Here is a 26,477-nt window from a genome sequence, read left to right on the forward strand (position 1 = left end):
ATGACAATTACAGAAATGAAGCTGGACACCACTTTCACACACTGAACCAAAATTAAAATCAGATAGATTATAGGCCTAAATGTGAAAGAATAAAAACTAAAGTCTTTAGAGCAATATAAAAGAATATGTTTATGGTATTGGGGTGGAGGAAGACATTTTTTTTTTAAATATATTTTATTGATTTTTTCACAGAGAGAAAGGGAGAGAGATAGAGAGCCAGAAACATCGATGAGAGAGAGACATCGATCAGCTGCCTCCTGCACACCCCCCACTGGGGATGTGCCCGCAACCCAGGTACATGCCCCCGACCGGAATCGAACCCGGGACCCTTCAGTCCGCAGGCCGACGCTCTATCCACTGAGCCAAACCGGTTTCGGCAACATTTTTTAAAAGCTTCAAAATGTGCTAAGGATCAAGGAAAATGTGGATAAATGTAACTACGTGGAAATGAATAGCTCTGGTCACTAAAAGGACACCACAAGGAGAGCTGAAACTCAAGCTACAGGGTGAGGGTAGATGGTTACCATACAGAACTGACAAAGGTTTGAAATCTAGAATACACAAAGAATCTGTACAAATCAACAGGAAAAAGACAGACAATCTACCTCCCCACCCCCAACAAAAAATTTAAACACGTCACAAAAAAGAAAAATAAAGAAATATAAAAGTCCAACAAACATATGAAAAGATGTTCAAACTTCTAAGTAAGAAAAACGTAAATTAAAATCACAAAGCGATATTGTTATATATACACAAACACACTGCCAGATTGGCTGAAAATTTTAAAGCTGACATTACCAACTGGCAGATAAATTGTGGGACAAAGGTAGGACTGTAAGCTGATGCACCCACTTTGGAAAACTGGCACTGTCACTAAAGTAGGTTAGGGTGCTCATCACACAGTAGTTCTCTCCTGGGTATACAGAAATGCCTACTATGTGCACCTAGACACAAAACTGTTCATAATAGTGAGAAAACAACAGTAGATGGAAAAACGTCAGAACACTGTTGTAAAAGAATTAACTCAAACTACATGCAAAACCACAAAGTAACATATCCTACAGGATTTCATATATGTCAAGTTCAGAAACAATAAAATAAAATTATATTATCTGAAGGTATATATTTAGGTGCTAAAAGTTAAAGAAAATTAAGGATGTGATGAAGATAAAGTCAGATGGTGGGTACTGCTGGGCAGGAGGAAGTGATGGTCAGGAATGGGGGGCAGACTTCTAGGATGACTTGAGTAATGGCTACATCGGTACTTGCTTCATAAAAATGCCTTACACTTTGCATGTATATTTTATCCAATATCTCTGTGTCATATTTCACAATAACAGAAGTTTTACAGAAAATTAAAGAAAGATTAAAGCCCTAGCCGGCCTATAGACTGAAGGGTCCAAGATTCGATTTCGGCCAAGGGCATATGCCTGGGTTGCAGGGTCCATCCCCAGTGTGGGGTGTGCAGGAGGCAGCCAATAAATGATTCTCTCTCATCACTGATGTTTCTATCTCTCTCCTTCTCGCTTCCTCTCCGAAATCAATAAAGAAATATATTTAAAAAAAAAAAATTAAAGAAGAAAAATCATCTGATAATCTCTATCGATGTGAAAGAAGCATTATATAAAATTCAGACCTCATTGAGGATTTTTAAAACTCTTAGTAAGTTTATTCTATAAAATAAATTACCTGTACTCTTCACAGATGTCAACTATATCATAAAAGGCAAAGACTGGGAACTATTAGAGATTCAAGGAGACTAAAGAAACATAAAAATTAAATGCAATATGTGATGCTGGATTGGATTTTGGACCTAAAACCCAAACAAAAAATCTGATATATATATCCCAACCAGTGTGGCTCAGTGGTTGAGTGTTGATCTATGAACCAGGTCATGGCTCGATTCCTGGTCAGGGCACATGCCTGGGTTGTGGGCTCAATCCCCAGTAGTGGGTATTCAGGAGGCAGTTGGTCAATGATTCCCTCTCATCATTGATGTTTCTATCACTCGCCTCCCTTCCTCTCTGAAATCAATAAAAAAATATTTTTTAAATCTGATATAAAGGACACTATTAGGACAACTGGAAAATTTTGATTGAAATCTTTATATTAGACAATAGTATTGGGTCAAAGTTAAATTTCCTCATTTTTATCATTGTACTGTGATTATACAAGTGAACGGTGAATGTCCTTGTTCTTAGAAAAATGCACAATGAAGTATTTAGAGGAAAGGCAACATAGTATCTACAACTTACTCTCAAAAAAAAAGTAAAACTATAGAGAGAATGAAAATTCAAATGTGGCAAAATGTTAACAATTGATGAATCTGAGTAAAAGACATACCATAATTGTTTCTATTCTTGAAACTTTTCTGTGTGAAATTATTTCTAAAAGTCTAAAAATAATCTCTTAGCCCTGGCCAGTGTGGCTCAGTTGGCTGGAGCGTTGTCCCATGCACGGAAAGGTCACGGGTTTGATTCCCAGTCAGGGCACATGCCTGGGTGGTGGGTTCAATCCCCAGTCCAGGCGCGTGTAGAACAAGGGGGGAGGACTTACTCTACCTGACACCTTTAAGACAAAGGTGGCAATTCAGAGCTCAGATAACAGATAGCATTTTCAATAAATGGCGCTGGGTCCACTGGATACCACATGAACGGAAATGAAACTGGACTGCTACCTCGCATTATACACAAACACAGAAAGCAATTCCAGGTGGACCATCAATCCGAATGTGGAAGGTAAAACAAATAAAACTTCAAGAAAGCAATATAAGAAAATATCTTGGTGGCCTTGGGGGAGACAAATGTTTCTTATACATGACATGAAAAGCACTAACCATAAAAGAAAAAATGGATAGATCGTGAACTACATTTAAATTAAGAATTGCTCATCAAAAGACGCCGTTCAGAGTACCATCATTTTCCGATCTGCAAAATTGGGATAATAACTGGACTCATTCAGTAGCAATTGCTGCGAGCCTGTGATGATTTAATAGATGTAAAGACATGGAATATAATTTTTTAAAGTTAGAGTGAATGGACGGTAAGAAAAGAGACTCTGAGTGGCATCCAGTCTTTACAGATTCAGAATGGTGTCCTCGGGGGAAGGCACGAAGGAAGGTGGCAGGGAGAGGAGTCCAGAACAGGAGACATGCAATGGTCTGTAAGGGGAAGGAAAGGGTGTGTGTAATGGGTGGGAAGGAAGATACAGACAGAGGCATATCTGATGGAGGGAGTGGACAAGAAGAGAGACACTCTCTCTGAGACAGGAGGGAAGGATGCTTTCAGATACAGATTGGGGCAGATCGGAAATCGAAAGACATGCCTAAGTTTCTGCTTTCTTTGTGAAACAAGAGTCAAGGTCATCTGCTGAGAGTAGGAGGCATAATCTGAGCCTGGAGTAGATTCCAGTCAGCACCACAAGGGGTGACATCAGATGGGGCAGGGCAAGCTGCAGCAAAGTCCCTGAAGCACAGCGCAGTGAATAGGATGAGCCAGCAAGACTCCAAGGGGTGTGTCCCAGTCACCCATGCACTCTCCCTCTCCGGGTACTGCACATGGGAGAGAAGCCCAGTTACAATCCTCATTATCTAAACACCATGAAATTTCACCTACACTCCCTTCCTGACTTACCAGGTGGTCAGTAAAACAATAATGAGAATAATGGAAAAGCCTAATATAAATGAACCCCAGCATCCTGGAGACAGCCCGTAGGCCACCTGATCCATGAGTCCCCACAAAACTGTTACAGAGAAGTGATCACCAGTGTCAGCCTAAACCAGACACAACAAGGGTGTGAACATGCGAAGGACAAGTGGAGCTTACCGGTCGAAGACGTTATCGCTGAAAGCATACTTCTCCAGGCGAGTGAGGGGGGGCAGGTTATCCTGGCCTGGGATGTCCAAGAAGGCTGTCACCCTCATGCTGTCACAGTCTGGGCCATAGTCTTCAAATCCAACTAAAGGAGAAGAGGGGAAAAACACACTCCTAAGTGTGCATTTACAGTGACAAGTCACACCTGGGCAGAGGCATGGCCTTGCAGCCTGCTGTGCACTTCCACAGCCCTCTCCAGCTGAAGTCTCTGAGGACTGCAAAGTTGACCATCATCTAAAACAGCGGTTCTCAACCTGTGGGTCGCGACACCTTTGGCCAGTGGTTCTCAACCTTCTGGCCCTTTGAATACAGTTCCTCATGTTGTGACCCAACCATAAAATTATTTTCGTTGCTACTTCACAACTGTAATGTTGCTACTATTATGAATCATAATGTAAATATCTGATTGCAGGATGGTCTTAGGTGACCCCTGTGAAAGGGTCGTTCGACCGCCAAAGGCAGCGGTTCTCAAGCTGTGGGTCGCGACCCCTTTGGCGGTCGAACGACCCTTTCACAGGGATCACCTAAGACCATCCTGCATATCAGATATTTACATGACGACTCATAACAGTAGCAACATTACAGTTATGAAGTAGCAACAAAAATAATTTTATGGTTGGGTCACAACATGAGGAACTGTATTTAAAGGGCCAGAAGGTTGAGAACCACTGATCTAAAACAAAGGGCGGGCTCATCATCCAGGAGAAGGTGATGAGACCAGAGTCATAAAGAAAACAGAATGCCCTTCTAGTGTCATTGGTCCAATGCCCTAGTCACCTCTCCTTGCGGATGGGGCACCCCTCTACTAGGGAACTTGGAAGCAAGTGACCAAAGAAGCTCACCTATGAAAACGGCCATGGAGTTCTGTGCAAACAGGTTTAAAATTGTCAAAAGAAAAACAAGTTTGAGCCCATAAGCAAGAATCTGACAGAAAGCATGCCCATGTCTTGTCTTGTCTTAAAAGTGCCTGCCATACAGCTTCATCCACTCCATAACTCAATGCCCAGGGACCCACACCCCTGGCTTGGCAACACCCAACCAGACCCCCACATGGATGTCTGCAAGCTCCTCTGACTGCCTCTAGCCAACAATGAGCACTAGTCACACAGATTCTTCCTCCTCAAGCCCGGGCTTTCCTTCATCCCCAGCTAAGAACAGGCACCTCCTTCCATCCAATGGAGTGCTCAACTACTACTGAATTGGATCGAGCCCCCAACTACTACTTACCAGCTGTGTGACCAGAGGAAGTGACTTAACCTCTCCACGCATCCATGTTGTCCTATGGAGGCTGGCTATAAAACCTCACCCTCACCCCATCAGGATGTTGGGAAAATGAGTTCATGTGGGAAAAACAGTTGTGGAAAGGGGCCTTCAGTTATGATGGGAGTGGGAGGAGGGGTAGTCACTCTTGAAAAATCAAAACCACAAGCCTTCCCTGGCTGGTGTTTCTCAGTGGTTAGAGTGTCGGTCCACACACCGTAGGGTCATGGATTCAATTCCTGGTCAAGGGCACGGACCTGTGTTTCAGGTTCGCTCTTCATGGGGTGCGTGTGGGAGGCAACCAGTTGATATGTCTCTGCAATTGATGTTTCTCTCTATCTCTCCCTTCCCCAAACTTCCCTTCCACTCTCTCTGAAAAAGCAATGAAAAAAATATCCTCAGGTGAGGATTTAAAACAACAACAACAACCTACAGGCCTGCATGACCTATGACTGTAGAGTCCAGACTTACACCACCTGCAAAGTGCAGGAGCCCCACTGAGCTACTGGGAAGGTCACTGTCCAGATTTACTCCAATGTCAGCATCCTAGCAAGCAAAAAAAAGAAGCTATTCTAAAGAGACTGTAACAACCCAATAAGCATGAAATTTCATGAAACAATCCTGCTGAAGATAAATAGGCAATAAAATTTTTCAAACAATACATGGTTCCAAACCATCAAGAAGAGGAAGAGTTAGCAGACACAATAAATGAGAATTTGCACCTCAAGATTACAAATATTAGAAAAACCGGAAATAGATTACCAAATAATTATGCCTAGAATCAGTAAGACCAAAAAATAAGATATCATAATGTCCTAGCCAGTTTGGCTCAGTGGACAGAGCATCAGCCTGAGGACTGAAGGATCCTGGGTTCAATTCCTGGTCAAGGGCATGTACCTCAGTTTGCTCAATCCCCGGCCCTGGTTGGGGTGCATGCAGGAGGCAACCAATCCATGTGACTCTCTCACATCGATGTTTCTCTCTCTCTCTGTCTCTCCTCCTCACCTTCCACTCTCTCTTAAAAGAAAAAAAAAAATCAATGAAAAAATATCCTTGGGTGAGGATTTAAAAAATATTCTATATAATAAAAGGTTAATATGCAAATTGTCACCTTGGGAGTTTGACCAACCTGGAGTTCGACTGCCGGCAATAACACGCACTGACCATCAGGGGGCAGCGCAAAACGAAGGAAGGCCCTGGCCAGCAGCCGGCAGCCAGGGGAAGGAAGGCCCCGGCAGGCAGCCAGAAGGCCCCAATCAGCCCTGATCACCGGCCAGGCCTGGGGACCCAACCCACGCACAAATTTCATGCACTCGCCCTCTAGTATATCTATCTATCTAATCTAATAAAAGACAAACATGCAAATTGACCGTACCTTCGCTACACCTTAAGCCACACCCACCAGCCAATCAGAGCGACTATATGCAAATTAACCCAACCAAGATGGTGGCCAGCAGCCACAGAGCTGGAGAGAGGAGGAGGCTTGGTTGCTCCAGTGATGGAGGAAGCCAAGCTTCCCGCCTACCATGGCCGGCTTTGAGCTCCACTCAAGGCAACAAAGTTTCAATTATAGAAGATAAATAAACCCCAGATACCTGCTTTCTGCCGGCCGTGGACACAGAGCTGGAGCGAGCAGGAGGCTTGGGTTGCCCCTGGCGATGGAGGAAGCCAAGCTTCCCTCCTGCCCTGGCCGGCTCTGAGCTCCACTCAAGACTACAAAGTTTCAATTATAGAAGGTAAATAAATCTCAGAATAAAAAGAAAAAAGAAAAAAAGGAGAGGCTGGGAGCTTCTGTCGCCAGGGTGCTTGGCCAGCCTGAAAACGGCCCTCAGCCCCTTACCCAGACTGGCCAGGCAACCCAGTGGGGACCCCCCACCCTAACGGGGGTGTGGCCAGCCTGAAAACAGCCATCAGCCCCTCACTCAGGCTGGCCAGGCACCTAAGCGGGACCCTCACCCTGATCCGGGACACCCTTCAGGGCAAACCAGCCGGCCCCCACCCGTGCACCAGGCCTCTATCCTATATAATAAAAGGGTAATATGCAAATTGACCCTAACAGCAGAACGACTGGGAATGACGGGTCACTATGACAAACACTGATCACCCAAGGGCAGACGCTCAATGCAGGAGCTGCCCCCTGGTGGTCAGTGCACTCCCACAGGGGGAGCTCTGCTCAGCCACAAGCCAGGCTGACGGCTGCCAGCACAGCGGTGGTGGTGGGAGCCTATCCCGCTTCCTCAGCAGCACTAAGGATGTCTGACTGCAGCTTAGGCCTGCTCCCCGTTGGCAAGTGGACATCCCCCAAGGGCTCCCGGGCTGCCAGAGGGATGGGATGTCTGATTGCCAGCTTAGGCCCAATCCCCCAGGGAGCGGGCCTAAACCAGCAGGTGGTCATCCCCTGAGGGTTCCCAGGCTGGGAGAGGGCACAAGCCAGGCTAAGGGACCCCCTGCCCAAGTGCACAAATTTTTGTGCACTGGGCCTCTAGTATTTATATCAAACCCTAATATGCAAATAGACCGAACGGTGGAAGAACTGAATAACCAGTCATTATGATGTGCGCTGACTACCAGGGGGCACGCGCAGAACATGGCAGGTGTCGGCCACAGCGGGATGGTGGAGCAGGTGAGTGGGGGCGCCAGACCAAGGTGGGGCACCGGTTGCTGTCATCACTGCAAGCCTCTGGTGGTTACTAAAAATTCTTTGCTCCCACACGCCACAGTTGAGCCCAGCGCTCACACCTACTGCCGGCGCCGGTCCCATTCGCACCCGCTGCTGGAGCCACCATTCGCACCCACTGCCAGCGCCCAGCACCAGTCCCAATTGCTCGGTGCCATCAGTGGGTGCGAACGGCAGCTGCCGGCCCCGATCACCCCTAAGGGCTTCTCTACCCCCTCCCTGCTCCTGAGGGGCAATCAGGTCAGCATCCGCTGCTGACACCGGCTGATGGCGCCGGCCCTGCTCACACCCAGTGGCGCCAGCCCCAATTGCTCCACACTGTCAGTGGGTGCAAGCAGGCCCGGTGCCATCAGCGCATGGGAGCAGCAGCAGCGGGAGCAGGGCTGCTGGCAGGCAGGGGGTCTGCGGGCTGTGGTGGGAGGGGCCAGGTGGGGGTGCGGAGGATGGTCCAAGAGCCACCCCATGCCCACCACAGCCTTGCGGCCCACAGTTCCTTTCAAGGTGCACGAATTCATGCACTGGGCTCCTAGTCCTAGCTAATAAAAGAGAAACGTGGTAATTAGCATACGACCGCTACCCTTCCCATTGGCTAATCAGGGCGATATGCAAATTAACTGCCAGCCGAGATGGCGGCCAGCAGCCAGGCAGCTTGAAACTAACATGAGGCTTGTTTGCTTCAGTGACAGAGGACTCCAACGTTCCCTGCCTGCCGCTGCCGGCCTCTGAGCTGCAACTCTAAGGAACTATATTACAAATATAGAAGCTAAACAAAACCCCAGAAACCTGCTTTAGTCCGCCGGGCTTCAGCCAGCAGGATCGCAACATTGTTTCAAATACAGAAGGTAAACAAAGGCCAGAAACCTGCTTTCAGCAGGGGAGGCCTAACAGCTGGAGCCAAGCCTCAAAGCTAAAGCTGGCCCAGAATTTAAAAAAAAGAAAAGAAAAAAAGGAGCAGTTGGGAGCTTCAGTCACCCGCCAGCCTGAAAACAGCCCTCAGCCCCTCACCCAGACTGGCCAGGAACCCCAGTGGGGAACTCCACCCTGAAGGGTGTGTGACCAGCTGCAAACAGCCATCATCCCCTCACCCAGGCTGGCCAGGCACCCCAGTGGGGACCCCCACCCTGACCCAGGACACCCTTCAGGGCAAACCAGCCGGCACCCACCCGTGCACCAGGCCTCTATCCTATATAGTAAAAGGGTAATATGCCTCCCAGCACCAGGATCAGCAGAGCCAAGAGGCCTCCCAGCACCAGGATCAGTGTGACAGGGGGCAGTGCCCAAACCCCCTGATCGCCCTGCGGCTCTGTGTGTGACAGGGGGCGGGGCCACAACCTCCCTATCCGCCCTGCTCTGTTCCTGACAGGGGAAGGCGCCCCAACCCCCTGATCAGCCCTGCTCTATGCCTGATAGGGGGGAGCTCCCCAACCCCCTGATCGCCCTGCGGCTCTGTGTGTGACAGGGTGCGGCGCCCCAACCCCCTGATCGGCCCTGCTCTGTGTGTGACAGGGGGCAGCACCCCAACCCCCTGATCAGCCCTGCTCTGTGTGTGACGGAGTAGAGCCATAACCTCCCCATTAGCCCTGCCCTGAGTGTGACAGTGGCGGCGCCCCAACCCCCTGATCCGCCCTGCTCTGTGTGTGACAGGGGGCGGTGCCCCAACTCCCCTATCGGCCCTACTCTGTGAGTGACAGGGGGCAGCGCCCCAACCCCGATTGGCCCTGCTCTGTGCGTGACAGGGGGTGGTGCCGCAACCGCCCCATCGACCCTGCCTTGAGTGTGACAGGGGGCGGTGCCCCAACCCCCCAGTCGGCCCTACCCTGAGCATGACTGAGGGTGGCATCGCAACCTCCCGATCCACCCTGCTCTGTGCATGACAGGGGGCGGCGCCCCAACTCCCCAATCGGCCCTGCTCTGAGCCCGACCAGGGGCTGCACCTAGGGATTGGGCCTGCCCTCTGCCACCCGGGAGCAGGCCTAAGCCATCAGGTCGTTATCTCCCGAGGGGTCCCAGACTGCGAGAGGGCACAGGCCGGGCTGAGGGACCCCCCTCCCCCCCCCCGAGTGCACAAATTTTTGTGCACTGGGCCTCTAGTCTATACTAATAAAAGGGTAATATGCAAATTGGTCATGACACCCTCACAGTCATTACAGGATATGCTAATTAGTCATGACCAGATATGCTAATTAGTTATGACCAGTATGCAAATTGACCATCATTCCAACATAATAAGAGGGATATGCTAATTAGCCCTGATATGCTAATTAGTCACAACCAGCATGCAAATTAACCATCACTCCAACACACAAGATGGCCTCCCCCATGTGGCCACAAGATGGCCTTCAGGGGAGGGCAGTTGTGGGCGATCAGGCCAGCAGGGGATGGCAGTTGGGGGCGACCGGGCCTGCATGGGAGGGCAGTTAGGGGCGACCAGGCCAGCAGGGGAGGGCAGTTGGGGGGTGACCAGGCCAGCAGGGGAGGGCAGTTGGGGGTGACTGGGCTGGCAGGGGAGGGCAGTTGGGGGCAACCGGGCCAGCAGGGGAGGGCAGTTGCGGGAGACCAGCCCTGCAAGGGAGGGCCGCTGGGGGCGACCAAGCCGGCAGGGGAGGGCAGTTGGGGGTGACCAGGCCAGCAGGGGAGGGCAGTTGGGGGGCGATCGGGCCGGCAGGGGAGGGCAGTTGAGGGTGATAGGGCTGGCAGGGGAACAGTTAGTCTTCAATCAGGCTGGCAGGGGAGTGGTTAGGGGGTGATCAGGCTCGCAGGCAGAAGCAGTTAGGGGCAATCAGGCAGGCAGGCGAGCAGCTGGGAGCCAGCAGTCCTGAATTGTGAGAGGGATGACGAACTGCCCGTTTAAACTGTCTAAACGGGTAGTCAGACATCCCTCAAGGGGTCCCAGATTGGAGAGGGTGCAGGCTGGGCTGAGGGACACCTCTCCCCCCGCCCCCAGTGCACGAATTTCATGCACTGGGCCTCTAGTATATAATAAAAAAAAGAGGAGAGTGTGGGGTTGGGAGGAACAGGCACATTTGAGAAAGAACCAAGTAGAAATGAAAAACAGAAACAATTTAATAAAAAATTCAGTAGCTGGCTTAAATAGCAGTTTAGACACAGTTCAAGAGGGAGTTAGTGAGATGGAAGACTGATCTGACAAATCACCCAGAACACTGCACAGAGAAATAAAGAGTTGGAAAGTACTCGACAACAATTAAAGCACATGAAAAATGGAATGCTAAGGTCTAAAATAAATTCAATATAAATTACAGAAAGAGGGGTTAGTGAAAATAGGAAGAGGCAATACTTAAAGAGATTATGACTAAGAATTTGTCAGAATGGAAAAAAAAAAAAGTATGACTGTCCAATTTGAAGAATTACAAATTCTGAACTGAATGATTAATAATAAATCAATGCTTAGATTGTAGAACACCAATGGCAAAAATAAGCATCTAAAGAAAACAGAAAAATTAAAGAGTATATCCCAGATCTCTCACTTACACGATGTTAGAGACAAACATACAATCAGTAGGAGTGTGGGATCTTGAGTCAAAATACCTGATTGTGAAAGCCAGCTCTGTCTCTTGGACAAATATCTCATCTCTGATTTTGTTGTCTCACCCTAAAATGAATGCCTACCTCAGATGATTGGTGTAGTGTAGGTTAAATGACATCAGACAGAACAACAGTCACACAGACATAGTTATATAGCATGTGACACACATAAGCACTCTGAAAACATCAGCTGCTAGTATTATAATTAAATTATTGATATTGTTTACCACAACCACTAGAAAGTGTGCATGTGTGGGGAATGGGAAGAAGGGGACCTCCCGGAAAGAAAACATCAGTGAGGAGACACCTCTATGTTAATTCAGTCCAGACTCTGTCTTGTCTCCTAATCATGCATTTGTGTGGAAAACTCCACAGCACAGCTAAGGCTGAGAGAACTGGACTGAGATTTGGGATACCATCCCCTACAGGAGAGACAAAGGTAACAATTTAACCTCCATCAATTTAAGCACCTACTCAAACAAAACAAAACAAATCAATACTCTTTGAATGCATACTGGAGAATTCAGAGATTTTATAGCACATAATAGTCACAATATCCAGGTTACAATCCAACCTTTCTCAATAAACAAAATTAAAAAACAGGAAAACATGAACTAGGTAAAATAGAAAAAAAAAATCAAAACAGACTGACCCTAAAAGAACCTAAATGTTGGAATTTCAGACAATGATTTTAAAGCCACTATTATAAAAATGCTTATGGATGTAAAGGAAAAATATGCCTAAAATGAATGAAAACATAAGGAATCTCAGAAGAGAAATGTTAACTATAAAAACACATCAAATGAAACTCAAAAATTCATTGCATGGATGTACCAGAACACAGATAATAAAATAATGCCCCAAACTCCCCATATTTGGAAAAAGAAATAAATGTACATAATCAAGGATCTCAACAAATCCCAAGATAAACACACAGAAAACCACACATAGATAATCCTAGTCAAACTGCTGCTAACCGAAGATGATAATCTTGAAAGCAGCAGCAGAAAACAGCCATTACATACAAGGAGTAATGATTCGCATGATCTCTGCCTCCTCACCAGAAACAATGGAGGCAGAAGACCTTGGAAACACATATTTAAAGGACTGAAAGAAAAAACTGTCAATCCGCAACTTCAAATCCAGTGAAAGGTCCTTCCAGAATTAAGATGAAATAAAAACACTGTAAATTTAAAAAGAACAAAAACAAAAATCCTAAATTGTTTTTATTTAAAACAATTTTAATATGTTTTTATTAATTTTTCGAGAGGGAGGAAGAGAGAAAGAGAAATAGAAACACTGATGAGAGAGAAATATCAACATTGATCGGCTGCCTCCTGCATACCCTCCACTAGGGATCGAGCCCACAACCCAGGCATGTGCCCTGACTGGGACTGAACCAGTCACCTCTTGGTGTAGGGGTCGATGCTCAACCACTGGTGGGGTACTTTTTAAATTTTTTATTTATCTATTTTTTTTATTGAGGTAACACTGGCTAATAACACTATGTAAATTTCAAGAATTTACTTGTTAGCGCACCCTTTAAACGCAGCCAGTCAATGTAATCTACAGAAATGCTAAAAGAAATTCTGCAGAATGAAAAGGAATGACACCATTTGGAAGTGTTATCTTCAAATGAAATCAAGAGCATTGGAAACGGCAAATATGTGGGTAAATTTTTTTAAAAAATATTTTTCCTCTTAATTTCCTCAAAACATATATGATGCTTAAAGCAGTACAAAGCAGAAATTATAACTTCATATTGTGGAATTTATAACCTTGCAGATGTACTATATAATAAAAGGTATAACACAAAGTCGGAGGGGAATAATTGGAACTATACAGTTGTCAGGTTTCAACGTTTTACATAAAGTGGCGCATTATTAACTCTAAGTAGACTGTTTCTATCTCTGCAGCTAAACTCGGAGGCCCTTTAAACCCTGGGACTGTGTCATATGAGCCTGGAACACAGCAGACACTTAATAAATACTGGTTTCTATAGAAATCAGTCTCCGGAGACTTTGATTACCAAGATTCAATTCATGAGAGTCTAGCAGCCCCTGAGAAAGCTGAGAAAACCTAGTTTCCACAAAAATGAGGTGCAGCAAGTAGCCTCAAGCTGCCTGCAGCTGCACCCACGTGAGTTATAAAGCAGCCGAGACATTAATTCATTCAGTTCTGCTTGCAAAAATGAGAGAGCTGAGCTTCAGAAAAGAGAGAAGGCAGATCAAAGACTATAATATAACTGCTAAAATAAAATAATGAATTCTAACATTCAATATAAAGTACATGACTTATTCAAAAATATCCAATCATCCTAATGAATATAGTAGAATTAAATTTTGGTAATACATATTACGTACAGAAGGAGGGGCAGAGAGGAAAGAGATGTAAAATTCATCTGAAATAGTAAGAAATCTGAATTATGGGGATTTGTTTTATTTTAAGAAGTGGAATTGCAGCTTTAATCCCCTCCAGAACAAAGAGAACCAGCCTCCGTGCTATCACTGATGGGCCCCACACTCAGACTGCAGCTCAGCCCCCAGCCAGCCAGGCTGCAAATCTACAGCCTGTCACCTGGCCTCCGAGGATAGACAGCTTGGGACAGCACATCCCCACATGTGACACATGGAAGGTCTACTCAATGTCACTAAATCACACAGTGGGAAAATTATCCCTGGTTCATTCTGATTAAATCAGAGGAAGCTGCTCTTGGCACTGGTGGATGAGCACTTCCCGGACACTGGTGAATCTCCTTCTAACACAGAGCAGGTCTCAGGTTTGCAATCTTTGCAAGCAACTGTGGTCAGTCTAGATTTTAATTATGTTATTTTATTTTTGTCTTTTATTTTTGTGAAATTTCGTGTCAAACAACTGACACAAGTCTTGTAAAATGTGTTTAAATTAAAAAATTATCTGACATAAAGAAGAATATAGGTGGTATATAGATAAAGCAGAAATAGGAACAGCAGGACACAAATGGCTGGCTTCTGAAAAACACTGCATTCACGGAATCCAAGAAAAACATTCCCATCAATAACATCATGTTCATATGCGAACAGCAGTGCCTTTTATTCCAAGTACTGAAAATCAACTTGCTTTTTTAATATACAGGTAATCATTTCCTCTTGTGTCACTCACCATCATAGCCCCTTTCAAAATGAAAAAATCCTACATGAGTCCACATTCATAAGATTATCTGTAATATTATTACTATTTACCTGGAAACAATGTACTGAATTTTTTTGAACTACAAATAAAAGGGCCAGAGTTTACTAAAATGGACATGCAAGAGATATTTGGGTTTGCCGGCCACCAAGTGAGTGACCGGAGCCAGCATTATCTTTAAGGCAATTTTGAAGGCATTCTGACCAGGTACTGAGATTAACAACCTCTTCCCAAGATGTTTTAGTATTTTCCTTTTATAAAGTCTTCAAAGACAAACTAAATTCATCAACAGCTGATGAACTATATAATAATACTAGAAGCCCGGTGCATGAAATTCGTGCACAGGTAGGGTCCCTAGGCCTGGCCAGCGATCAGGGCAGATCAGGTTCCCCGCCTCCAGACCTCCCCTCTGCCTCCAGAACTCCTCCATCTCTCGCTCCCTCAGCACCCCGCCACCACCTGGTGGTCATGTCCTGCCATGTACCACACCACCCCCAGGTGGTAAGCACATGTCATAGCGAGTGATCGAACTCCTGGTCTGCCAGTCGAACTCCTGAGGGGACAATTTGCCTTTAATTATATAGGATAGCAAGATTTCTCAGCCTCATCACTATTGAAGCGATTATTCTCTATGTGGGGCTGGTACACTGTAGGGTGTTCAGTTCACTAGATACCAAGAGCACCCACACTCTCCCCAAGTTATCACTATCAAAAATGTCTCCATGCCCTAGATGATTTGGCTCAGTGAATAGAGAACCTGCTCACAGACCGAAGAGTCCTGGGTTCAATTCAGGCCAAGCGTATATACCTCGATTGCAGGCTCCATATCTGGCCCTGATCACGGGGCTGTGCAGAGGCAACCCATAGATGTCTCTCTCACATTGATGTTTCTCTCTCTCTGTCTCTCCCTCTCCCTTCCACTCTCGCTAAAAATCAATGGAAAAATATCCTCAGGTGAGGATTAACAACAACAAAAATGTCTCCAGACATTGCCCTGTGTCCCTAGCTGAGAACTACTGTTAGAGAGAAAGACACACCAGGTGTTAAAATCTAGACCTACACAGTTGCCTGAGCAGCCCCTGGTGAGTGATGGTCCCACAGAGAGAGGTTTCGGGTCAGCAGGAACGACCTGACCCACCTTTGCCTCTCTGACCTCAGCTCCCATTCTTCCTTTTGCCGGTCATGCCCTTTCTCTGGCCATGAGGCTCTTTGTTATCTCCCAAACGATTCAGTCACTTTCTTGGCTAAGGGCTGTTGCCCTGCCTGGTGTCTCCCACTGCCTAGACTTCTCCCCAAGACATCCTCTCTGATAACTTCCTTCTCCTCTTTAGAATCTTTGCCCATTCATTCTCTCAGCGTGGTCCTCCCTGACCACCTTATTTTGAAACTGCAAGCCTCCCACCCACACTACCCCCCGCCTTACCCTGATCTACATTCTATTTTTCCAGAGAACTCATCACCTTCTAACACACAGAATGTTTACTTCCTATGTTCACTGTTTACCAGCTGGTCCACTCCCCCACCTCTGCCCCTGCGCCCTCTTGTGTATTGTTTAAAATACGAAAAAGAAAAAAGAAACATTGACTGTGATTGCCCTTATGTGCTTTCCATGCCATGACGAACTTTTGAGTAAAAGCTGCTTTCACAGTTTCTACCCCATGTTAGGTTCATTGGCAAGTTTATACAGGACATCACTAACCTTTTACCAAAAATGATTAGTAATTTAAAGCCAACAGAGACCATCAGGAGAAAAGCTTGCAAGAACTATCAGTTTGATTCACAGGGTGGGTAGCCTCTCCATCACACCTTATGCTCAGCACCCTGTCCCCTGCCCACACCACCTGCCACCATGTTTCCTTGAGCCGAATGGCCCATATCCCAGCGACTCTGTTGCATCACACTCAGCAGCTATAGCTGCCATCTTCCCTCCAGGGGACAGTCCAAGTTTAGAAACCCAGCTAACCATCTAAGAGATATACAGCTCACCTCTACTGTCCAACCAAAACCAGGTGGTCCTGAAGCAGTAGTCTTGAGCTTACATAACCAAAGACAAGACTGAATCTTCTTCAATGGGGTCCTGATCAGTTTGCAAAGAATAACAGAGTCTAGCATCCTTTGACCCTGATGTTAGATAACTAAGGGGGAAAAAGGCTCTTCCCTGATCAACAATCTCACCAGAAAAACAATTTCTGGGACCTACAACTCAGGGAAAACAAAGATTTACCCTCCTCTATGCTAACTAGTTACTCAAGGGTTACCTTCTAAAAATAATGAACACTGTCAGTATATTCATCATTTAAAGCAGACTGGGCATAAAATAAACTGGATGAGGATGCTCCAGTGAAAACACACAATGGGCCCAGGAGCACCTGCCTATGTGTCAGTGGTTTTCACAAAACTCTAATCTGTTTTAAAACACTAAGTACGAATTAATGTTTTAAGTACAATGCTAAGTGAATGTGTTTACAGGTTCAAAGTACAGCAGACACAATCTAGTAAAAAGAAAGAAAATAAATTGTATAGGTCATTTTGCATCAAGAAAAGGACCAAAGATCTAGTACAAAAATAGAAAGATTATTAAGAGCGAACTCACCTCAAATATACTATCTTCTGCATGGCTAACTTCATGTGACAACAGTAAACCGTAACTCAATATTCAATAGAGGACTAGTGATCAGAGATGAAAATGACATGGTCCCCCGACTCCAAAAGCTCCCAAGGGAACACGATTGTCATACACATAACAACCCACAATTCTCCAAAGCAAGAGCCACAGGATAAAGGTATAAATAAACTGGGGAGGTAGCCAGGCCCACTAAGAAAAGGGAGAAGGAGATGCTTCGCTAGAAGTGACATTTGAGTTAGGTTCTGAAAATCAAGTAGGAATCTTGATCTTGGAAAGAAAGAGGATGTGGGCTAGGGACAAAGAACATTCCAGATGAAGGAGAGAACAGGGTGGAGCAAAGTGCACTGAGCATCCCCTTCCTTCCAGGAAGTCAGAGATTTCCCATGAGCCACCGAGCCCTGACTAAGTAGCCTCACTAGAACTGGTTTTAAGCCAAAAGGTGAGAAAAAATAAACACAATAAAACATACCCAGTGAGATACCTTTATTGGCCCAGATGTGAACAGAGGTAGAGACAGAGGCAGAATGTTACAGCGAGTCTAACCCGGCAAGCATTTTCATTAAGAATCCCTTCTCCAGGCATTCCCAATATTTACGATTCTCCATTCAACATGTCACTCTGTCACTATAACTCTAGGTGAGATATGCCACCCTGAGCCAGCCCAATTATCCATTCGATCCAGTATCTGTCTCTGACACGGCACTGGGGGACATTGGTTGGAAGAACATGATAGATGTGGCCCACTCTGTCCGTCTTAAAATGTTAGGGGATTAGTGGGTCACCATCAAGAAGGAGGTTATTTAGTCTATTTGCAAAATTTGTACTTAAAAACAACCACAGAGGAATGTGTTAATGTAGAACTTACATAATTGATCATTTCTTAGAGCTTCTCATTAGCCACTCTTCAATGAACAATAACCCAGTCTCTGCACGAAAATGATTTGGGGGGAACCAGAGTAAATCATTCATTAATGTGTTATTTAAAGTGGTCTCATTGTTCTTGCTAACAGGCTTATAAATACAAATGCAGATTCCTTAGTTGGGACTACCTCTAACAGGGTAGACCAACCTGACCCATCTAAAAGATAAAGAACACTTCTGATTCTTCACTGGCTTTGAGGAAAACTGATGCCGGCAACAGTGCAGGTCCTTGTTGACTTAACTAAATTTCAACAGCAAGTTGCACAGGCAAACTTTCTCCATAGAAATGCCATTCTCTAACAAGACCCAGGCTGATTTATCAGCTCTTGTATAAGCAAATCTGGCCAATGCATAACGCTTCATATTGCAAACCTCTGAGGGCCACCGATGGTTATTACCAGCACTACACAATAGCTGGCTGGAAAGACCAACTTAATTCATGAGCAGCCATCCTTTCTACACCGTGCATACATGGAAATTCCTCTTTGATTTGTGGCTTTAATCACAGTTTCCAAAACCTGTCATTATTTATGAGTCTGACTTTTATACTGACGGTCAATGGGAAACATTTACTCCAGTTACCTGATAGGAAGGAACTCTGCGGTCCAGGCACATCGTGTGCTCCATTTTGTTATTGCACACCGGTTTTCCTGCCAACTCACCGGACTGGGAACAGAGTTGGAGGAGTCTGGAGTGCTAGAGTCTACATTGTACTAATGAGTGGAACAATATTACTTAAAAATGCAGCGACTTCTCTAGGCTGCCTCAAGATAGACTGGAAAAGAAAAGAAGGTTATAAAAGAAAACAACCTATATGTGCATGTGGGTCTCTATCTTCAGACTGTTCAATATATTTGAAACTATCAAGTAATGCTGACCAGCATGAAGTCACCTCTCTACTGACCCCTTAACTAAACTGCTGGGAAGGTGGCCTTTGTCCTCCTGGAAAGCAGCCAGGTCCGCCCTGGATGCAGCCAGTCCCACTCCTGTCCTACACCTTACGCCCCGCACTCATCCGCCTCCGTTCTGCTCTCTGCCACCCTTCCCTTTTCACTCACTCATTCCCCACAGTTCAGTTATGCTCCCTCATACCTTGATTTTAAAAAATCAATATTTGGGGGAGGGGAGGATGAAGTATAACATTCATACAGAAAAGGGTACAAATAATGAATTTTCACAAACTAAACACATTCGAGTAACCAGCATTCAGCTCAAGAAAAACTACTAGCAGCATTTTCTAAAACCCCTCGTGCTCCCTCCACTCACTTCACCCCCAGAATGACCACTCTCCTGCCTCTTTACCACCTAGATTAGCTTTGCTTGTCTTGTCCTTTGTATCCACAAAATCATGTAGTTTGTACCCTTCTCTGTCTGGTTTCTTTCACTCATCGTTACGTTGGTGAAGTTCATCCACATTCTCGCCTACAGCTGGAGATCACTCGCTCTTACAACTGCGTAGTTTTCCACTGTGTAAACACAACCACAATTTATAACCCGTTGTGCTCATGATGGACATCTGGGTGGGTTTTAGCCTTTGACTATTAAGAATAGTGCTCCCATAACCATGTCTTTTTGAGAGCATATGTCATGTTTTGTTGGGCATATAACTAGGAATGGAATTGTTGGGCCATTCAAATCCTTCTTTTAAAAAACAAAACAAAACATTTTCAGAGTAGATAGAAATAATGCAAATGTGTTCTGGGCTCTTGTACCCAAGAACAAAAGCAACTGACCTCAACCTTTCCAGCCCTTCCAGCCACTGATTCTTGAAAAGCAGCATCCCCTGCCAGGCTGTCAGCTCCCAAGAGCAGTGGTGGTTTTTGTACCACTGCCTGCGTTACTTCCTAAAACAGAAATCCCAGCAAAACATCCCCGGATGCCCTACTGCCTCTCAGGTCAAGTCTAAGCCCTGTGGCTGATGAGGCATTCTTCCCTGGACGCCCCCAACCCCATCTCCCCAGTCTCATCCCACTCTTCCCTTCGGAGACACCCCTTGTTCCCCAGTGTCTGACCTCACTATGACTCTACCTCTCTCTGTCTGAAATGTCCATCACCCACTCAAAGGGCACCCCCCTCCCTACTCCTGGCAGATGGAGTCACTATTTCTTAACGCCCAACTCTGTCCACACTTCTGACAGACTGGCTCTGCACTATCTCTACACAGTCACCTCCCCTCCAGTCAAGAGCATCTCTAAGGTGGAACCCAAGGCTTCTTCATACTTCTACCCCCAGTGCCCTCCGCAGGCTGGCACTCTGGAGGGCATGGAGAAACATGTGTTACATGGATGACTCACTTCCCACGTGGAAAGCAACCACCTGCCCTCATCTCTTTTTTTTCCCCCCATCAGGGTTAAGACTAAGTGGTGTTTTAAAGGTCAAAACCACTTTCTCTTTCATTAGCTGGGTTTTGTTGCAGATTTTCTGTTTAAAATACCTTAAATTTGTGATGTAGAAAGCCATTTAAATTCTTTTTAAACAGAGACCAGTTCAGGGAATCTCTGATCATCTGTTTGCCTCACAGGAAATGGAAAATACAGACAACAAAAGTGAAATGCATTGCGATTTCTCAGAAGGGAAGCAAAAGTTGATTCTGCTTCCACTGCGCTGACTCTTTTGTTCCTTGCCACCCTCATCCTGCTGGGAGAAAACAGGTACATGTTTTTATCCTCAACACAGCAACAGGAAAAATGAGACGTGAAGTTTGAGCAACTGGTCAAGGGTTACTCAACAAAGCAGAGGCTGAGCTAGCAAAAAGCTCAGCTCTTCAAACTGAAACTAGTAGGAAAGACAGCCTAGTAGGCTGGCTCAGCTAATTGACAGACCTATGGGCTCTGATAGAATGAAATCAGCTTGATTTAAAACAGGGGTTGGCAAACTACACCCTGTGGGCCAGATCCAGCCCACTGCCTGTGTTTGTAAATAAAGTTTTATTAGGAAACAGCCATGCCCATTTGTTTATGTTCTGTCAGTGGGTGCCTCCAGGCTATCACATCTTCAGTGGTGACATCAGAACTTCTGGCTCGAAAAGCCTAAAATATTTACTATCTCATCCTTTACATAAAAGAAAATGTTTGCCCATCTTTGATTTAGAAAATAGTTTATGTCTAGATTTTGTTCTCTTTCCCAAGATTAACAAATTCAAGTTTCTGTTCCTGTTCAAACTATTTCACTTAATGGGAGGTTTTTGTTCTGTTTTTTTTTTGTTTTTTTAATTAACTCTTGATTCAAGTTTACAGGAGAAAAAAAAGTTCAGTGGCTTGGTTTTAGGCTCAAATTAGTAGAGTTTCTCTGCTTTGGGGGTACGCAGCTTGATTGTGGTCCTTGAGCAGAGCATTTTCACAACCTGGGACAACGTGAGCAGCTGCAACGTAACTCTTCTTGCTTGGGAGGATGCCTTTTATTCCAGCTCAAACATGCACTGCTCCTTCCAGCACTAAGATTGAAAGAGTCTATCTTTATTCCTCTGACTTAGCTAATCCTAGTCTCAACAAAGGTCCGATATCATTTGTTCACACCTACTTCCAACTTCTTTCACAGATAGCTCTTAAAAACTAAACATTTGAAAAGAAATACAGTGTTCCCCTAATACTAACATATTCTATGAGTCTGTCTTTTGAAGCTAAATGCATCCAACAATAACTGCAGCCAACTTCAGAATTGCAATCCAGGTTTCCAACTCTTTGTGCAGATTTTAAAAATTTGTACTATGGAAAACTTTTTTAAAACTTTGTATTATGGCCGAAACCGGTTTGGCTCAGTGGATAGAGTGTCGGCTTGCGGACTGAAGGGTCCCAGGTTCGATTCCGGTCAGGGGCATGTACCTGGGTTGCGGGCACATCCCCAGTGGGAGATGTGCAGGAGGCAGCTGATCGATGTTTCTCTCTCATCGATGTTTCTAGCTCTCTATCTCTCTCCCTTCCTCTCTGTAAAAAATCAATAAAATATATTTAAAAAAAAAACCAACTTTGTATTATGGAAACTTTCAAATGTATGCAAAAATAGAACAGTATAATAAACCCCAACAATCAGCTTAAGTATCGGTATTCTACTATTTTTCCCGTTATCCTTCTCCCCAACTTTTTGCTTGTTTATTGTTTGTTGCAGTATTTGAAAACAGACCTCATGCATCAAATCATTTCATCCATAAATATTTGTTTCTGTTTGATAAGACCCTTCTCCTTTGAACAAAACTGTGACACCAATATTATATCCAACAAAATTAACAATAATTCTTTTTAAAAATATATACTTTATTGATTTTTTACAGAGGAAGGGAGAGGGATAGAGAGTTAGAAACATCGATGAGAGAGAAACATCAATCAGCTGCCTCCTGCACACCTCCTACTGGGATGTGCCCGCAACCAAGGTACATGCCCTTGACCGGAATCAAACCTGGGACCTTTCAGTCCACAGGCCAACACTCTATCCACTGAGCCAAACCCGTTAGGGCAACAATAATTCTTGTAAGTAATTCTTAACATAATCTAATACCTAGTCCAAATTCAGTTCTCCCCAACTGTCTCAATAACATCTTTTTATAACTGGTGTGTTCAACCAGGGATCCAAATTTTACCACAAACTATATTTTGTTGCTAGGTTTCTTTATATCTCTAAAAGTTTCCCCTCAATTTTTTTTCACCCACTACTGGCATATACTTAATTCTAACTGGCCAAGTAAACCTTACCAAGAGTAATTCCTCATCAACCTCCACATGTTTGTGAGCACACCCAGACATTCACAAGCCCTTATGCCCATAGGCACGGGTTCACACAGCTCCACCTTCCACATGCAGTCCACCACCGGGACCACTACACCAGGCCATCCACACACACTGCTCTCAAGAGAAGGAAGTTAGATTGCTTCAGCAACCTAATTCTCTAAAATTAAATCTTTTCTATGTTGCAATGGCCTGAAGACTCAGAATGATTTAAAGAAACAAGGCATCCATTCATTATGGCTTCTTTTTTAAGATACCCAAATTTAATCAAGAATCACAAAGTAAATCAGACAAGCCTTCTAATCCGTTACTGTCACCGGTAACAACATTAATTGAACACCTAGATCATGCAGAACATTGGGTTATAAAAAGGATGACCTGTGTCCCTGCCCAAAGCCACATATGGCCAAAATGGAATGGTTATGGCATCATTCAGATAAACACGCCCAAGAATGACAAGAGGCATAGAACAACACAACACAACCCAACACCCATGCCCTTGCCATCAGGTTGACACTATTTGTGAGGTCTGTGTGATGGAATAAGATGAACAAGAGTCAGAAGGACAGAGTCTGATGGCTAGTTCTACCATGTGTGAATTATGCCACATGGGATAAGTTACTTAAGCTCTCTGACTCTCAGTTTCATCATCACCTACCTCACTGAGCACCAGCTGTTAACAATGAGTCAGAAAATCTTATATGGAAGTCTAGCAAAAATGATTATTAAAATAATAATAACATCACTGAATATAATACTCATTATGCCAGGCACTGGGCTAAAACGTTTTATGTGTACTATATCTCATCTAATCCTCACATCATTCCTATGAGTCATATCCCTATTCTCATGTCATTTTCCAGATGTAGAAATTGAACAGAGTGAGTGATCTGTCCAAGCTGACACAGCCAAAGGAAGGAAGTGGGTCACAGGGCCTCAGGGTTCCTGCTGTCAATCATGGCAGCATAATGCCTCCCAAACACCAACACAATAAAGTGTAAAGATGGGACCCAGGGCAGCATAAATTATTGGGGGATTGGGGCACAGGCCCTCCTTTTATGGCTATTAAAGCAATTATATTGTAAGATCATAAGGTACAGCACCCCACAACCCAAACTCCTGCTCAAACAGGAAGCTCCAGAAGGCTCCCAGAGTTGCCCTACTCAAGGCATGGGTATGTTCAGAGCCATAACGGTAGTTTCCTTCCTAACTGGGGCAAATCTTCAGCTGTTTGCTAAAGAGGATTTAAGGCCATTTTTATTACAAGTCTCTAAAACCCAATATTTGTTGAAACAGGACCAAAGTAAAAACATCATAATTTTTTTCTATATAATCTCTTACTTCCTTTTTGTATGGCTATTGTATACAAAAAAGACTGAAGGTAGCTAGCCACCAGGAAAGAGCGCCAATTGCCTGCAGCCACCATGCTTTGAGAAGCTCACCCTAGCTAAGTGGAAAAGGCAACTGGAGGACTGAGGACCTGGGAAACAGTCCCAGCAGACCTCTGGCCCACAGCCATGGCAGTGAAGCCAATTTGAACCTCTTACCTCCTCAGATTTCACCCAGTCAACCCCCTGAACTATAAGAAATAATAAAATGCTGTTGGTTTAAGCCACCATGTTTTGGGGTGGTTTGGTAGATAACTAAACAGCGAGAAATCCACTTTTCCAGCCAGAATGAATATCACATCTGGGTGAGAGGTACCTTCACCATAGTAGCTCACCGTGGTTTATCAACAGAAATGCTACATTCCTTCCATTCAAGGATGCCCATTGGCTGAAACATTCGGCTCAGTAAACCCAGTACCTACACTGTACCTCGGTCAACAGTGTCAAATAATATGAACAATCATAGTAATGACAGTAATAATAGCAGCTAATATTTACCAAGTATTACTTCTTATAAGGCTTCACACTAAACCTTTTATTAATTTAACCTTCACAAAAGCCTTTTTGGAACACTAATATGCCCATCTACAAAATGGGCATATTAGTGATCACCCTCTGGCCATCTGACTCCAGAAGCCATGTCCTAACCATCGCCTTCAGTGCCTCTTCCAGTACTATTCTACTGTTTAAAAACTGCCTCCCTCTAAAAGAGATAACTTGCCTAAATGATTTAAACTATAAACAACTCTTATTATTAGAAACTTTGACGCCAGCATTACCCTAATTCCAAAAGCATATAAAGACACTACAAAGAAAGAGAATTACAGGCCAATATCCCTGATGAAAATAGATGCTAAAATCCTCAACAAAATATTAGCAAATTGCATCCAGCAATATATTAAAAAGATCATACACCATGACCAAGTGGGATTTATTCCAGGGATGCAAGGCCAGTACAGTATTCACAAATCAATAAATGTGATATATCACATAAACAATTTGAAAGACAAAAATCACATGATCATATCAGTAGATGCAGAGAAAGCATTTGACAAAATCTAACACCCATTTTTGATAAAAATTCTCAGCAAAGTGGGAATAGAGGGAGCATATCTCAACATGATAAAGGCCATATATGACAAACCTACAGCCAACATCATACTCAATGGGTAAAACCAAAGAACAGGAACAAGACAGATATGTCTGCTTTCACCACTTTTTGTTTTTATTGATTAAGGTATTACATATGTATCCTTATCTCCCCACCCCCCTCACGCCCTCACCCCCTTGGTGTCTGTGTCCATTGGTTAGGCTTGTATGCATGCATACAAGTCCTTTGGTTGATCTCTCCCCCCTATCCCCGCCCTCCCTTACCTTCCCTCTGAGGTTTGACAGTCTGATCGATGCTTCTCTATCTCTGGATCTGTTTTTGTTCATCAGTTTATGTTGTCCATTATATTCCACAAATGTGTGAGATCATGTCATATTTATCTTTCTCTGACTGTTTTATTTCGCTTAGCATAATGCTTTCCAGTTCCATCCATGCTGTTGCAAATGGTATGAATTCCTTCTTTTTTACTGCAGCGTAGTATTCCATTGTGTAGATGTACCAGTTTTTTTATTCACTCATCTGCTGATGGGCACTTACACTTTTATTGAACATAGCACTGGACGTCCTAGCCACAGAGATCAGACAAGAAGAAAAAATAAAAGGCATCCAAATTGGAAAGGAGGAAGTAAAAGTCTCATTATTTGCAGATGACATGATATTGTACATAAAAAGTCCTAAAGACTCCAACAAAAAACTACTAGATTTAGTAAATGGATTTGACTATGTAGTAGGATACAAAATCAACACCCAATAATCGAATGCTTTTTTAAACATCACTAATGAATTCTCAGAAAGAGAAACTAAACAAGCAATCCCGTTTATCATTGAAACAAAAAATTAAAATACTTAGGAATAAACTTAGCTAAGTAGGCAAAAGACCTGTACTTGGAAAACCACAGGACTTGAAAAAAGAGATAGAAGAAGATATAAACAAGTGGAAGAATATACCATGTTCATGGATTCATAGAATCACCATCATTAAAATGTACATACTGTCCAATCTACAGGCAATCTACAGATTCAATGCAATCCCTATTAAAATACCAATGGCATATTTCACAGATCTAGAACAAATATTCCAAAAATTTATATGGAACCAAAAAAGACCCTGAATAGCCACAGCAATCTTGAGAATGAAGAACAAAGTTAGAGGAATTACAATACCAGATTTCAAGTTATACTACGAAGCAACC

At 44.3% G+C, this 26,477-nt stretch overlaps 1 protein-coding gene across 12 annotated transcripts in view; it reads right to left on the reverse strand.

Moving 5' to 3' along the window:
• The window catches only part of LOC118662733 (putative serine/threonine-protein phosphatase 4 regulatory subunit 1-like), an 82,249-nt gene that overhangs the window by 50,482 nt on the left and 5,290 nt on the right, over positions 1–26,477 (reverse strand). For 11 of the 12 annotated variants that reach the window (XR_004969863.1, XR_004969862.1, XR_004969864.1 and 8 more), the window contains exon 3: positions 3,825–3,957. Coding sequence is in view for 9 of the 12 variants with exons in the window: in XM_036321495.1 (XP_036177388.1) it covers positions 3,825–3,957 (133 nt within the window). In the remaining 3 variants the exon portion in view is untranslated. Of the gene's footprint in view, positions 1–3,824; positions 3,958–25,547; positions 25,592–26,477 lie in introns of those variants that run through there. The other variant, XM_036321492.1, reaches the window with a different exon arrangement.

This window comes from Myotis myotis, unplaced genomic scaffold (genome assembly GCF_014108235.1).
Source record: "Myotis myotis isolate mMyoMyo1 unplaced genomic scaffold, mMyoMyo1.p scaffold_m19_p_9, whole genome shotgun sequence".
NCBI lineage: Eukaryota > Metazoa > Chordata > Mammalia > Chiroptera > Vespertilionidae > Myotis > Myotis myotis.